At 43.8% G+C, this 14,656-nt stretch overlaps 2 protein-coding genes across 7 annotated transcripts; both read left to right on the plus strand.

The window, feature by feature from the left end:
* The first annotated feature begins 335 nt into the window (after nucleotides 1-335).
* Nucleotides 336-2,972, plus strand: MRPL18 (mitochondrial ribosomal protein L18). The gene is made up of 4 exons (XM_052674396.1): nucleotides 336-509; nucleotides 1,128-1,308; nucleotides 2,292-2,526; nucleotides 2,743-2,972. The coding sequence occupies exons 1-4, from the start codon at nucleotides 446-448 to the stop codon at nucleotides 2,812-2,814; spliced, it is 552 nt and encodes a 183-aa protein (XP_052530356.1). The 5' UTR covers nucleotides 336-445; the 3' UTR covers nucleotides 2,815-2,972.
* A 296-nt stretch (nucleotides 2,973-3,268) lies between these two features.
* Nucleotides 3,269-14,054, plus strand: PNLDC1 (PARN like ribonuclease domain containing exonuclease 1). Of its 6 annotated transcripts, none has more exons than XM_052686593.1 (19): nucleotides 3,269-3,389; nucleotides 3,830-3,887; nucleotides 4,003-4,076; nucleotides 4,695-4,728; nucleotides 4,877-5,000; nucleotides 5,679-5,767; nucleotides 6,279-6,391; nucleotides 7,140-7,219; nucleotides 8,213-8,350; nucleotides 9,051-9,120; nucleotides 9,381-9,466; nucleotides 9,655-9,710; nucleotides 11,017-11,084; nucleotides 11,524-11,577; nucleotides 11,787-11,829; nucleotides 12,319-12,435; nucleotides 12,899-13,074; nucleotides 13,243-13,341; nucleotides 13,864-14,054. In XM_052686593.1, exons 1-18 carry the CDS (start codon nucleotides 3,314-3,316, stop codon nucleotides 13,326-13,328), a joined length of 1,542 nt encoding a protein of 513 aa, XP_052542553.1. In that variant the 5' UTR covers nucleotides 3,269-3,313; the 3' UTR covers nucleotides 13,329-13,341; nucleotides 13,864-14,054. The 6 variants fall into 6 exon arrangements, with proteins under 6 accessions (XP_052542553.1, XP_052542511.1, XP_052542519.1 ...); XM_052686551.1 differs by having other exon boundaries at nucleotides 12,319-12,418; XM_052686559.1 differs by having other exon boundaries at nucleotides 11,020-11,084; nucleotides 12,319-12,418.
* Nucleotides 14,055-14,656: the final 602 nt, after the last annotated feature.

A 14,656-nucleotide genomic window follows, 5' to 3' on the forward strand; every position in this document is an offset into this window, starting at 1 on the left:
TCCATGGATGGTGGCTGGAAAAGAGCCCAAATCTAACGCCAGTTTTGTGGTGTGGCATTTCCACACTTTTGCTTATCATATTATAAAGTGTTACTCCACTTTTTAAGGGAATTAATTATCCTCCTAGTCGTAAAACCAAGATTTTTATTGTCTCAGGCCCTACTTTCTTTTCTGGCCATAGAGAAAGGCCAGTACTCAAAGTCACTCCGCCTCCCGGGACAACCTCCATTACCGCGCAGCCGCCACGCGGCCCATCCGTAAAATACGTGCTCTGCGCGCGCAGCAGCCCGCCCACTGCTCCCACGTGACACAACCACCTGGGCGGATGTGCCCCCCCCAGCTTCCGGAGGGAGGTGCCGGCCTCACCCAAGATGGCGGCGCCCAGGGGTCTCTGAGCGCCTGGGAGGTGACTGTCGCCTGAGGTCGTGGCGGGCGCCGGCTCTCCATGGCGCTGGGCGGTCGCGGCTGCACGTTGCTGGTGGCTGGCCGGCTCCGGGCGCGTCGAGCGGGTAAGATCGACTGCTCTGTCACACTCCAAACCAGCTTTGTCCGGTAGGAGGCGTCGCGCCCCCTGTGCTTCCAGATCGGTTGTCTCGGTGCAGCTGCTCCGTCCTGCGCGGGCCCCTGCTGCCGCCGGTAACGGCTGCTGTAGGATTGGCTGGGGGCTGGCAAGCAGGGCCTTGAGCCTTAGCCCGGTGGAGGGGTTTCCGCTGCTGTTCCGGAAGTAAAAAAGAGCGTAGCGGAGTGAGTTTGCAAGTGTGATAGCGTGATTGGTGATTAGGTAGGTGGGATAGATAGATAGATAGATAGATGGGTTTTAACTAATTTGGTACTGCAGTTCTTGGTTCCTTGTGCAGTTCAGTGTCAGTATTTCCTAGAGCCCTGATTATAGAAATCTTGTAATTATTCTTCAATTTGTGTTATATGCACACATCTTAAAACATAGTTGAAGTTACACGTACTTTCAGTTTATATCTTATGCTCTATCTCATAAGTTGAAGAAAGAGGCTGAGATTTGATACGTTATTTTGTATTTGATCTACTGCTTGTGTTATATATAATTCCTAACCTTTTTTTAATTTTGTTTTCCTTTCTTTTTTTTTTTTTTTTTCCTGCTTTCCTTTAAGGTTTCTGTTATGCTTCAACTACAGCTAGCCTGAAATCTGAGAGTGAAATAGACACGAGGGAGAATGAGGTTGTTTCCCCAGAGTTCACTAACAGGAACCCTCGGAACCTTGAGCAGTTGGCACTTGCTAGGAAGGAGCGTGGCTGGAAGACAACATGGCCAAAGCGTGAATTCTGGCACAGGTGAGTCAGAAGACCACTAGGGGAGGTGAAAATCCAAAATAAATAAGAATTAAGAAATATATACTATATGGAATTTCCATAAAATGTACTTTTTGGGTTATTGAATCAGTTAACCCTTCAGCTATTCTTAATTGGCAGATACCTTTTATGTTCAGAGAGTAATAGATTGTCATTGCATGAAAGGCGGCATATGTTTAAGATCTTTCTGTCTTTAAGATAGTAATATTGATTAAACAACTGCAGTTTAACTTAGGATTTTGATAGTCTTGTGCTGACCATGCAATATTGTCTTACTTGAGGTACTTGATTGGTTTTTTTATTTTGTAAGAAAACGTTGATTGCTTGCCTTGTGGAAAACAAGTACATCTTAAGCTGGGGAATCAATATCATTATTTTCTTCTTGAGAGAAGAACTATGTACAGTTCATTCAAATCTGGAAATCTGATTTTTTTTTTTTCTTCCTGATAGTGCAATAGGAAATACTGTGCTGTTAACAGACTGTAGTTGATAAGGTCTTAGCAATACTCTTTGGCCACTTGCCAAACCTGACCAGTTGCTCTCAGCTGTAGAGAAAAAGACTTTAAGAGGCTGTATGACAACCCTAGAGTTGCTTTTCAGTCAGAGCAGTTCCCTCACACAGACAGCAGTACATCATTGTACAGATGCACAGTGCTTGTTTTTGGGGTGAGTGCATATATAGGCACTATAGGGCCAGGCACGTGATTGCTGAAAAGTCACTCTTGGAACTTCAGTCTCTTTAACTGGTAAAAGGAGTCCTATTTTATGTCCAAATAAAGTAAGAAATAAAGTCTGCCAAATTAATAAAAGCAATATTAAGAAGAAATCATTATATTAATAGTTCCAGTGCACTCAGTGTTATCTCATAAAGCAAATAACTTCAGTTACTGACTGTATATCAGTGTGTTCTCTCTTTAGATCTGGGAAAGACATCATACTCCATGTTGCATTTTTCCCTTCCCCAGGTTACGGCTGGAGCGGACACAGCATTACGTAGAAGCCTTTGTGGAGCGCAGTAATGGCAACGTTGTGTTATCTGCCTCTACTCGAGAGTGGGCTATAAAGAGGCACCTGTACAGTCCTAAGGGCGTTACAGCCTGCAGAAACCTTGGCCGTGTTATGGCACAGCGCTGCTTGGAAGCGGGAATCAACTTTGTGAACTTTAAAGCTGTTATTCCTTGGGAACGTCGTTGTGATTCGGCAAGTACCTTAAACTTGATTTGCCTTTTCTTTTTTTTTTTCCCCTTTCTAAACATTGATTTGTGTTTTTGCACCAGTAGTTTCCTTATCTGGTTTGACTGTTTCTATTTGCAACAGTCCAAAGGGTAACCTTGACAGGCTACACACTCTGTGTCCACAGTGATGTTTGGGTGCTGACTGCTTCCTCTCTATTCACATCTCTGTCTTTCCAACAAGATCCAGGAATTTGAAAAAGCAATGACGGAGGGTGGTGTTGTTCTGCGGGAGCCGCGGAGAATCTACCAATAAAATGGAGACCACTGGGACAACTTCCAAGGAACATCACTCGCTTCCTGAGGTGTGGGTCCAGCCACAACGAGGGACTGGAAATGGAAGGAGTTGGAACATGGCATCTAATAATAAAATATTTATAAATAAATAGAAGCGTTGAATTCCTGATTATGAAATTTCCAACACTTTTCTTTATACTGGAATGAAACATTCATCTTTATCACTTCGGTCCCTGCGCGTCTGACTCAAGAAAAAATTTAGAACAGTAATTTAGTTTTGTGCAGTACTTCGTGAAAAAGAAAACCGAAAAATTTACGTTCCCCCAACCGTGCCTTGTAGTCCTCTTGCATCCCGCTGCAGCTCTGCGCGGGCCGAGGAGCACAGCTGCGCGGCCATGCGGCCTGCGTGCGCCTGCCCCGGCCTGGCAGCCCCGCGGGCAGAGCGGGAGGGGCGGGGCGGGGTGGGACGGGGCGCGGCGCTGCCTCACCTGCGCGAAGGTTGCTGCCCGCCGGCAGCCATGGACGTGGGGGCGGCGGAATTCGCGCGCTGCCTGCCCAGCCTGCGGGACCGCGTCGGCCGCGCCGCTTTCCTGGGTGAGCGCTGCGCGCTCGGGTGGGCTCTGCTGTGTGGCCGCTGCCGGCCACGCCGCCTTCGGGCCTGCTCCTGGTCGGAGTGCTGCGCCTCTGAAACTTCAGCCTTGTAAAGCTGTGTGTAAATGAGGGAATGCACCGAGAGGCGCTTCAGCAGCTTGTTGTCCATAAAGACGCCATGGCAGACAGGAGGGCAGAGGATGCTGCTCTAGTATATTGTGAACCATATCAGTTCTGGCTCAGAGCAGCACTGTGCTCTGCTGCCAGCTCCCCATGTGGCAGCTGCCCTCATGCAGGCACGCTTTTGTAGCAGTCAGTCCATTTTTTTTGGAGCTTGCTCTTCGTGGGTTTGAGGAGAGGTCCTTGCCCTGATGCTGGTGAAATGCATGCTTCCATTATCCGGTGTTTTTATTTGTTGTTTTGGAGTTCCTTCTCTTTAACAGGCCTGGACATGGAGTTTACTGGCTTACATTCAGTTTTCCCACAAAATAACCAGCCCAGGTAAGGCTGTTGGGCTTCACATGCAGGGGAAAGCTGCTGCTCAGGTGTTGTGGAAGTGAGCATTGCAGCTCTTCTTACCCACATCCCTTTCCCCACCCTCCTTGTTATCTATCAGCTTGTTTGACTCCCCAGCTGAGCGGTACCAGAAGGTCAGGCAGAGTGTGCAGCGCTTCACCATCACGCAGCTGGGTGAGTGCCATGCTGGCAGAAAGCAGCCTTCAGGGGATTGGTGTTTTCTTCCTCTGAGCCAAGCCATAGGTACTGATCTTTATAGAATATGAGGACTAGTTGTGTGGTCTGTCAAGCATACACGGTAAAATTCAGAATAGCTTCCCAGAATGTGATCACCAATTTATATGGTATTGGAACAACAGGTTGCCCAAGGAGGTTGTGGATGCACCATCCCTGGAGGCATTCAAGGCCAGGCTCTGGGCCGCCTGGTCTGGTGGTTGCACATAGCAGGAGGGTTGAAACTAGATGATTATTGTGGTCCTTTTCAACCCAGGCCATTCTATGATTTCCAGCCCCCTGCTGAGCCCTGCAGATTGTTGTGTTTGTGTTCTGTGCACTGGGCCATTGATTTGCTTTGGTTGGTTGCATGAGATTCTCTGAAGTTTAATAGGATCAGTTTTCTAACGTAAATAACTTGAAGTCTTGTGGGTCGTATACTTCTCACTGGTCTAAAGTTGTTAGTGAATGAGAAAGGTGCGTTCCCTCAGGGTCATTGCATCACATTATTAATTGTCACAGCATTTGTAGATATCAGCCCAACATCACCATTTCAATTAACGTTTATCTCTCTTGCAGGGCTAGCAATATTTTCAGAAGAAAATTCAAACAAGTAGGTAAAAAGTGTCTTTTCCACATGGCCTTGCAATTACCTTTCAAAATGAAGGCAGTGTGGTTGTACTGCTATGCAGAAATCTCTTGGGAAGGGTTATGCAATATCTTGTTGTTATCTTCTAGTGGAGTTTTCCTTTTCGTTGTAGGTATGTGGTGCATTCATACAATTTCTTTCTCTTTCCGTCAACTTTGGGAGTTATGGATGCTGAATTCACCCTTTCTGCATCTAGCATTCAATTCCTGTCTCACTATGGCTTTGACTATAATAAGGTAGGTAGTCTTTGTGCTGGGAATCTAGAACAGAGGAAATCCGTGCAATTACAGGAGAACTTAGTGTCAATGTCCACACACTTGGGGTAAAAAGCTGTTTGCTAATGTATGAATACATAGTGTGGTTTATTATCAACGGGGAGAAGGAACAGTGGTTTTCTGAAGTGCCTTAAAGTCAGTCAGCATGTCTTTGTCTATGTGTCTATGTGCCTTTGGCACATTTCCCCATCACTGAAGAACAAGAGGCATCTCTAGTGAGCATACAAGTCAGTAGAGACTCCAGAGGGTGTCTTTGTTAGCTGTAATGGTGGGAAGCTCTCAGTTTACCTGCATCTTTTCTATTGCCAGATTTCCAATAAAACTGAGGCTATGTTGTTACGTAAGAGCACTGTTTAGCAATTCTAAGCAGGTAACATGGTGTGATTTTTATCTTGACACATGAATTATCTTATTTCCTTAAAGGAAAGGTGAAAGCACAGCAAAAACATGTGTCCTCCTTTATGTAAATATGTATTTTGAATTACCATCAGTTGGTATTTTCCAAGAGGCTGTTTTTAAAATGAGACACACCCTTATCTCCTTAATACATGCCAGGTTTGAATCTGGCCATGCTGTTATCTCATCTGATGCAAGAAAGTCCAGGGGCAAATAATCAATCTGGCATTTTTTCCCCCTCAGTTCCTGAAAGATGGAATCCCGTACATGAATGAGTTACAGGAGAAGATCCTTAGCCAGCGTCTCTTACAGGGTAGCTGGGAAGTTTGCAGGTGAGTGTTACTTAGAGAGATGGCTCCTGTAATGTCACTGCTGACAGCTATCTTTTCTCAAATCATGTTTTATAAAACCTGTTGATCTGAATGCCTTGCTGCCAACCTTTTCCACATACTGTGGTTTGTCCTGAGAAGTACTGAGATCACAGAATTGCTGAGGCTAGCAGGGCCCTCTGGAAGTAATCTGCTCCAACCCCTGCTCAAGCAGGGACACCAAGAGCTACTTGCTCAGGACCATGTCCAGGTGGCTTTTAAAGATCTCCGAAGAGGAAGGGAGAGCTTGAAAAACTTTACACAGTCTCTCTGGGCAACCTGTTCCAGTGCTTCTTCACTTGCACAGTCAAGAAGTGCTTCCTGATACTTTGGTGGAAAAAATCATACAATGCAATCTGGATTTGGCTGGATAATTGGGAAATTCTGCATTCCCAGAGCGGGGTGTGAGTCTCCCTCTAGGGAAACAGACAAAACAATTTCCCCCATTCCTTCTTCATCCCTGATCCTGCTTTAGTGCTCTGAACATGAATGTGGTGAAGAAGGCTATTGATGAAGTGACCTGTTGGATAGCAGCAGCCAAGGAAGGGGACTCAATAATTCTGCAGGATCTGAGTGGTATGAAGCAGGGTGCCTTCCTGTGGGCTCTGAGTGGCTTTGTCACTTCTCAACATCTGGGGCTGCTTGTTGTTTCCTCCTTCTATCTATGTCTCTGTTCTTGTCAGGAATTTCTCTCTGAGCTCTGCTTTTCTGTGTTGTTGTGGCATTGGGTTTTCCCGTGGCAGAGATGGATGTCTGGGTGCTTGGACCAGAGGAGCTTGCTTTGCAGTCGCTGGTTTCCATTGTGTGCTTCAGAGTAGCAGCTGGAAAATTCATAGTTGCTCTGAAACAGGAAAGCTTTGGATTTGTCTGCAGTGGGCTTGTTTCCAGTACAGGGGGATTTAGAAGAAGATGGGACTTCATCCAAAGTATATTACCACCCTTGTGCAGCAACAGGAAAGGCCCACCAAGCCACGGGGCACCTCATGCTAGTAGGCATAGAAGCCCACTTGCAACCCATGTTGCTCTTCTGTAAATGCAGCCTTTTTTTTTTCCCCTCCAGAGCTCTCAGGAATGTCTTTCTCTCTCCACTCATTTTCAGTTGGTCTTTTCCTTTACTTTGTGTCCTCCCAAAAGCTTATTTGACTGAAATTCTCCATGTGACTTTTTTTTGCTGTCACCACATGTGCAGGAATGTATTAAGATCGTATCATTCAGGACTGTTTTTTGTACCCTGGAGTAGAACCATCTGGTTAGTCCCTCTGTCTAGAAAAAAAGTGTTTGGCTAAACAGAATTATTTGCACCTCTAAAGTTTTTACTAATTCATTTCTGTCTTAGATTCTCAGATGCTTGATGTTCAACTGGTTCTGCGACAAGCTCTCCCAAACGTTTGGACAGAGCCTCTCGGAGCCGATGAGGTGAGCTGTAAGAGAGTTTCCACCTTGGTAGGTAGGACTGACATTCCCACAGTGATTCTGAAGTGTTGCCTTTTAATAATGAGTCCAAGAGGAGAAAGCAGTGACAAAGAGAAGTGTCAATTCTGAATCCCTTTTCTTGGGATCTCACAAAATTGAATAACTTTGGTTATTGGAACAGTTCCCAAGTGGAACTGTTTCCCCTGTGACCACAAAATACCTTGAGTGAGAAGCACTTGTCCTTGGGGCAGTTCTGCAGAAACTCTCCCGCTGCCTTTGAAAAATCTCTCCTTTAATACCTTTGCAAGAAATAGCAGTTGTCAGCCTTTTGTGTTTTTTCTTTGCTGTCTTTTGCCATACAGTTGCTTTGAAGATTTTCACTTTTGTATGTCTTGCTTTAGTGGGATATGCCTTTGTTTACGCTGGTATTTTCCATTCGATGCAGTATTTTCTGAATTAAACCAATGGCTGCAGACATTTTAGAACATGGCACAGTAGTGGTAACAGTCAGTTGCTTAGAAGTGGATTATGGAGGGGGTTTTTTTGTTCTTATTTTTTTTTCCTTGCTTTAGTTCTGTTTTGGCTTGATAGCCATTATCAGTAGAGTGACAGGCTTACCCAGCCTGCTCACCTGAAGCACAGCCTGTGGGGATTCAATCTGTGCAATGCTTTTGTTTGTTTGTTTTTCAGTTCCATAAACTTATAGTATTGGCATAAAGTTAATTATGTTTATTTGTGGTCCAAACTATCTGTGATAGGAGCCATCCTCTTAAAAAGAAAAGCATTAATAAGGCACCATCAGAAGAGGTCTTGTATTAGTGGAGCACTGACCTCAAAAGGGAAGGAAAGTGAGCCTGGCTGTTCTGAGGTCTCAGAGATGCACATTCTCTCATCTTTTTTTCTTCATTTTTCATACTAGAAGTGGATCTTGAATCCTCAGCATTCAGTACACACAGGTAATGTGGAAGGCTGATACCCACTGTTTTTTTTTTTCAGGTAATGGTGAAAAAAGTGAGTCCGCAGCATCGTCGCCTTCTGGAAAGCTCTTCTCATGACTCCTGCCAGAAGGAGCTCATTCTCACATCTGCCCGGGGCTTTACCAACCTTTTCCAGATAATTGTTAAAGCTAAAAAGGTAAAATGACCCGTCACTATTCTCATTTATTTATTTTTTAATCTTTTATTTAACTTGCTGTTCTGGATGTAAAAGTGTGATAAGAGATAAAGTAGCTTGTGTTAAATGACTCAGCTCGTTCAGTGTGATCATCCTGTTCAGTTGTCAGTTGTCTACTTGAGTAAACACAAGAGTCTGCAATGCTGAATCCTTGTTACAGCATGAATCACCATCTAAGAAAGCTGAGCAGATTTTTGTTTTGAACAAGTTAAGATTTCTAGCATGTGGCAGACCTGTTTCTTGGATCATGCACACCTTTGTTGTGATTATAGATGACAATTCTTGTGTTCTGTATCCAGATTATTGAATGAATTTCAGCTTCAGAGGGCTTTATGGGTGATAAGGAGGTGATGTCCTTCCCCTTCTGAGTAGGACTGTAAATCTGATCACTGGAAGATACTATCACTGCTCAGCTGAACAGGAATCTGCCCCATAGTTCCTTCAATCTACTCAAAATAGAGTTCTACTGAAAAATACCCTCTTCAGAGAGCCCATAAGTCTGATTTCCTAAAAATACTAGTCTTGATATAACTCATGCAACCTGAATTACTTTTGGGAGGAAAGCATTACAGCTGTTGAGCAGGCCTGAGGTTGGTTACGTCTGAGTCCTTCTGCAAAACTGTGCTTCAACAGGCTGTTGTTATGTTTGTTCTTCCAATAGCCTCTGGTGGGACACAACATGCTGATGGACCTCTGTCATCTCCATGACAAGTTCTACAACCCCCTGCCAGGTAATGCTGTGCATATCTGCTGTCCCAGGATCTGTGCCCTCAGTAACTGTCCTTGCAGCAGGGGCGAGAGGGTGAGAGCTGGTGGCCCTTCACCACCCCAGCCACCCACAAAGCTGAGCAAGCAACAGTGCTGATCACCTATCTCTACTGTGCCCTGCTGGAACAGGGCATCATTCCTCTGAGTACACTTCCTTTTCTTAATTGTTTGAAAGACCGTTGGCTTCTCATTTTTGTAATGTCTTTGAGTGCTTTGCTTTCAGAAAGCTATGAGGAATTTAAAAAGAACATTCACCACCTGTTTCCTGTCCTCATAGACACCAAGACTGTAACAAAATCCATCTGGAAGGTGAGATGGAAAGATCTTTCTATGCGGACGTACATCTCTTTCATCCAGTAAAGAACGTGTGATGGTCACACAGCTGTGATCAGTTCTAAGTGTTGCCTTGAAACGGTCTGATTTCAGATTCCATTTAATGAGGCAGCAGGATCAGTGAATGAACTCACGTGGTTTTCTAACCTAGATTTGTTTTACAGAACTATCAGTTTCCTCGAGTATCTAATCTTCTGGAGGTGTATGAGGTTTTGTGCAGGTCAGTGGTGGGCTATAAAACTTCTGTAGTCCATCTTGTTTTCATGGGAAAAATATTTTGTTTGTTCACAGTTTTCCTCCTCCCAAAAGTTTTCAAGCTTGTTTCTTGTCTTCCTAAATTTAAGAGCAAAAGCTTTGCTTGTATTTGTTATAAAGTAATTGTGAAATTTTATTTTTTTTTTTTAAGTCAATTTTCATCTAGCACAATGGGACTACAGTCCATGAGACGTTGAGATGTATTGTAGTTTCTACTGTGTAACTGCAGAGTATCAGGGCGGTGGGCCTGGTTCAGGCTGTCCAGGGCAGGGGGCATAGCCTCAAGTGCTGGAACTCAAGGTGCGGTTGGACACAGCTCTCAGACAGAGGGTTTGAATTCTGTATGGTTCTATGTGGAGCCAGGGGCTGGACTCGATGTTCCTTGTGGGCTCCTGCTAACTTGAACTATTCTATGCTTCTAGTTATGTGGTTATAGAGATGCCTGTATTCCAAAATACCAACAGGACTTCATAGCTTTGTAACAGCTTTCCACCTATATTTCATTGGTCTCGAGGTTTGCTTGCAAGTAGCCTTATACACAGCTGCACAGCTTGTGGCATGTGATGAAATGAGTGAATTTAAATTCTCAGTGAAAACACTGATTTGAAATACCTGCTCTCAGGAAAAAGCTTCTCTTAGCTGAAAGCAGGAACTAAGTACAGTAATCTAATGGAGCATCAGTAGATCCTGTATTTCATCAGCTTAGCCATGGTGTGTTAGAACACTTAACCTTTTCTACACTTGTTCTGTGGATAAATTGCTTGTGTGTGTTGTAAATACTTGGTAGGAAAATCAAAATTTCCCCTCACCCTCACTCCCAAAAATCAGATACAAAATTAGAGCTTATAAAAACAGCATTATTCTGTGGTGGGTGTTGTTATTGTTTTTAGCTGTTTCAGACTGTAGGTTCTCAGAGGTCCTGTGCTTTTTTTGTTCCTTTGTTTCAGCCATTCCATGGGTTTCAATTTAATCTGGCCTGTTGTTTTTCAGTTTAATTCACATTTTTGTGTGCAGTTAGAACAAATATGCTCCTTTGCAGGTTTGAATGGAAGAAGAGACTGAAGTAGTATTTAGGAGTTAAGTTTTCAGAAAGACTGGAAGACTTTCAGCAAAGTACCTCACCCTTCTCATGCAGTAGTTTAAAAGTTGCTTCTAACATGTTCAGTAGCTTTTTCTAAAATGAAGCCACAGGTTACTAGAGAACAGGCGTGTAACTTTGTCTCTAACATACCGAGGAAGGACAAAAATCTTACATGTCCATTTGTCTTCAGCAGCGACTTAAATCCCATGGATCCATCGTGTCCAGTGATTGCTCTTGCAAGTGACTCTGTGCGATACGGTACAGTCTTTAAGCACACCTTCCAAGTTGGGAGTTTTGTTTTACTCTGTGGATGTCCACAGGCACAGCATCAGTGAGTGTGAGTAGGACTGCTGACTTTACATCGAGCTGCTGGTACACAGTTCCCATGCCATCGGTAGCGTAAAACACAATTTGGTTCAGGTCTTCGTGAAAGTTAATTTTGTTCTTATGTGCATCTCACTAAACTCTTCAGACATTGGTATAAGTGCTGCCTTTTTGTTGGGGTCATTTTAAAATGCTCGGTAGAATCATAGATGTGCCATAGGTTGTAAGGGCTTTAAGGGGAGGGAGGGAACAGCTGAGCAGTGGAGGAATAAACAGCAGAATGGATCTTACAGACATTAAGGTTCTGTGGCCAAGCATTTTCCACAGTGTGCTAGAGGTGTTTGTTTCTTTTTGATTTTGTTGGACGCTTCAGCTGAGAAGGCGGCTCCTCATGAGGCAGCGTATGATGCATTTCTCTGTGGTTCAGGTAAAATGCTTCTTCATCTCTTTTTGTTCGAATGTGACAATGCCTTCCCTGCTCTGTGGCTCTGTTTATTTAGTGATAAGAAGCATTTGTTTATATAATGTTGCTGTTAGTAACTTAGCACTTCAGTGAGTTTTGTGCTTAAAGTAATTTCCATTAGTTGTGTTTCTACAGTTTTTGTTCTAATGGCACCCCGTTGTTCCTCTTTCTAGTTCTTCTGAAGTCAGCTCATTTGCTGTTGTGCAGCTTGACAGAGTGAGTGGAGCTTAAGGGTTTATTAAGAATTGTTACGTAGATGGATTTTACGGAATACAAGTCATGAGTTGGTTCTGGCTGATGTTTTGTAGTCAGGCCTTCCTTTTGGGTAAAAGAGCGTTATTGAAAATGTCACCGTTCTAATTAGATTGTTATCTTATAAATCTGAAAGTAGTAGCTTTATGTCAAAGCTGACATTTAGAAAAATGGAATTGGGGGCCATGAAATTGCTCAGAGGTTGGGAAATGGCACAGTGAATCCTTTATCCTTGGATCAGCTCTCTCAGGGTCAGTTCACTTGGTTAAGGGTCAGTTCATTTTCCATTAGTTTCCACTTCTGAAATCTCCGTGATTCGGTGACTTCAGTTAAGCCACTGTTCAAAAACCCTTTCCCTCTGCTTGCAGCTTTTTGGCTTCTGTAGATGATGCTAAGGTTCAAAAAAAACCCATTTTCTCACAAAACATTCTTCCGTTTTGTTTTCTGACATAGCGATGCAGCGAAGGCCAATTCTTCTTTCTCTCAATATCTCACCATGTTAGCAGAGTATTTGAACAAGGTGAATGTCATCCGAGGTGGCGTCTCAAGCATTGTGCGTATGAATTGCAGGTCTGTAACCAGGTGGTGGGATATGTAGGTCCGTAGCTCAGCTGATGCATTCATTAGAGAACAATTCACCTTGCCTGGGCCCACCTTGGCAGAAGCTGTCTCCGTGCGGGTGATACAAATGACCTTTCAAAACGTCACTGAGTTCAAGTTCTGCCTTACGGAGTTTGTTACTGTTGTTATCCTGTAAGATGGCATTAGTCCCTTAATGCTGCGCTGACTTGCTGTGCCCTGGCAGAGAGCTTGCTGTTTCTCTGTTTTATTTTTCTACACGATAATTGTGAGGTTGCTTTTATGACTCACATTTAGAAAAAATCCTTGGGCAGAAGAAACATAACTTCACACCATCAGCTGTATTGTACAGAGGACTGTCTTATTTTTGTGTTGCATTTTGCATGTTTTCTGTTAGTGGTATTTCTGCAGTGTTGCTGGGTGCAGATATGTCTCAGTATTGCACATTTTCCAGAACTTTTCTGGGGAAGATGCTTCCTGCCAATACCCCCCTCCCTTGGTTGTCTGTGTTCGAGGTTGGCCACGGCTGGATGAAAGGCAGATCTACCAGGAGTTGCAGCCTCTTTGTCGCTTTGATATTAGACGGCTTTCAGAGAATCAATTCATTTTGCTCTCCAATAGATTTAAGCAGTAAGTAACCAGAAAATCCTAACTTTCTGTTACCTTAATCCTCTCATCCAAGTTCTCTCCCACTCTCTCCTGTATCACTCTATTTAGACAGAGAGATTCCTGCTCTGATGTGTGAGATTTCATGAGCAGCCTGGGAGTCATGGTTAATGACATCTCTTCTCCTTACAGTGTCATTCGTGTTCTGCGTGACTACAAAAATCACCCTAAGCTGCAGATCTCTGTCTATCGCCACTGGAGGCACTCTCCTCATGTGAACTGCCTGTTAAAGTGAGTTACGGAAATCACATGAATGGGGAGGAGGGAAGAAAGGCATTTCTTTCAGTGCCTCGGCCCCGTCACAGGAGCAGTGTGCTGTTCTCTGGCCATGTCCCAGAGAACAGGGGATCCAGAAGCAGGCTCCTGTGCTGACTGTGGGTTGGTGCTTGTGAACTTTCACTCCTGGGCAGCAGGAGTGATCTTGATCTTCATTAACTAAGGAACATTTCCCCACGGATAGCACAAAACTATGTGCTATGGTAACAGACAGGATGACCTTGATAAGCTGCAGTGCCAGCTCCAGGCCTGGGAGGAGGAGGCAGAGTCTCCAAGTGTGGGATGGCTGTGTTTCTTTCTACAGAAGAGTTGAAAACTCAGTAGTAGGAGAGAATTCTAGATTCAAAGTATGTCTCTCTGGAGAGGCAGTGACAGCAGTGCTTGTCAGTGGTGCATTTATGGCCTGACACAGTCTGGAAAAGAGTCAGTTTTGAACAAGAGCAAAATTAACAGTATTTTATCATTCTTCCCCTTTAGAGTCTCTGGTATTGTGGCACTTTGGTCTCTGTTGGCCTTTGTGCTTGGAGCATCTCCTTCCCGTTCACCATAAATGACTCTCTCAGATGAGCTCTGAGGAACAGATCCTTTTTTCTTTTTCTTTTTCTTTTTTTTTTAATGTTTGTTTTGTTTCATTTTCATTACATTCAATAAAGTATGAGCAAAAAGAATAGTGTTTGTAATTGCCTTTGTGGAAAAGTGTTTTTGAAGAGGATGTATTGGGTCCAGCTTGTGTTCCTTTGTAATCTGTTCAAAGCACAGAGGTGCAGATTGTGCTTTTATGACTGATTTACTTGGATTTTTCTAGTGGTGCTTTGCAGTTATTCATAAGCCAGTTTGTTCTCAGTGCTTGCTCTGCTGCATAGAACACTTTTGTGCTGAAGTTCTGGAAGTTATGAAATGAACGAGACTATTTTTAACGGCAGTTGTAAAGCAGGGGAAATGTCACTGTTTACCAATTGGAAACGGGCAGAAACCACTCTGGAGGCTCATGAAGTATTATGGAGAATATAAAATGACTTGCAGTGCTGTGAGAGTCGTGTATTTCAGCGATAGAGCTGAAGCTAATCACAGCTAAAGGGAATTTATTGACTTCCAATTTGTAGAATATACACAGGTCAGGTGAGTTGGCATCGATTTGCATTTGCTTCTAGTGCTCAGCATGTGAGTGCTCCTTTATCCAAAGATACCACAAGGTGCATTGTTGATCAGTTGCTCTGATACAGCTGCTGTGTTTGTCAGCCCAGGGACTGCAAGCTTAAGAACTTTTTTT

Source organism: Tympanuchus pallidicinctus, unplaced genomic scaffold (genome assembly GCF_026119805.1).
Source record: "Tympanuchus pallidicinctus isolate F22 unplaced genomic scaffold, pur_lepc_1.0 scaffold1, whole genome shotgun sequence".
NCBI lineage: Eukaryota > Metazoa > Chordata > Aves > Galliformes > Phasianidae > Tympanuchus > Tympanuchus pallidicinctus.

Coding starts and splice junctions, on each gene's coding strand:
- PNLDC1 (XM_052686551.1), top strand. CDS start 3,314: ATGGACGTGGGGGCGGCGGAATTCGCGCGCTGCCTGCCCAGCCTGCGG. Junction 3,390..3,829: donor CGGCCGCGCCGCTTTCCTGG/GTGAGCGCTGCG, acceptor TCTCTTTAACAG/GCCTGGACATGGAGTTTACT. Junction 13,075..13,242: donor CTCTCCAATAGATTTAAGCA/GTAAGTAACCAG, acceptor TTCTCCTTACAG/TGTCATTCGTGTTCTGCGTG.
- MRPL18 (XM_052674396.1), top strand. CDS start 446: ATGGCGCTGGGCGGTCGCGGCTGCACGTTGCTGGTGGCTGGCCGGCTC. Junction 510..1,127: donor GCTCCGGGCGCGTCGAGCGG/GTAAGATCGACT, acceptor CTTTCCTTTAAG/GTTTCTGTTATGCTTCAACT. Junction 2,527..2,742: donor GGGAACGTCGTTGTGATTCG/GCAAGTACCTTA, acceptor CTTTCCAACAAG/ATCCAGGAATTTGAAAAAGC.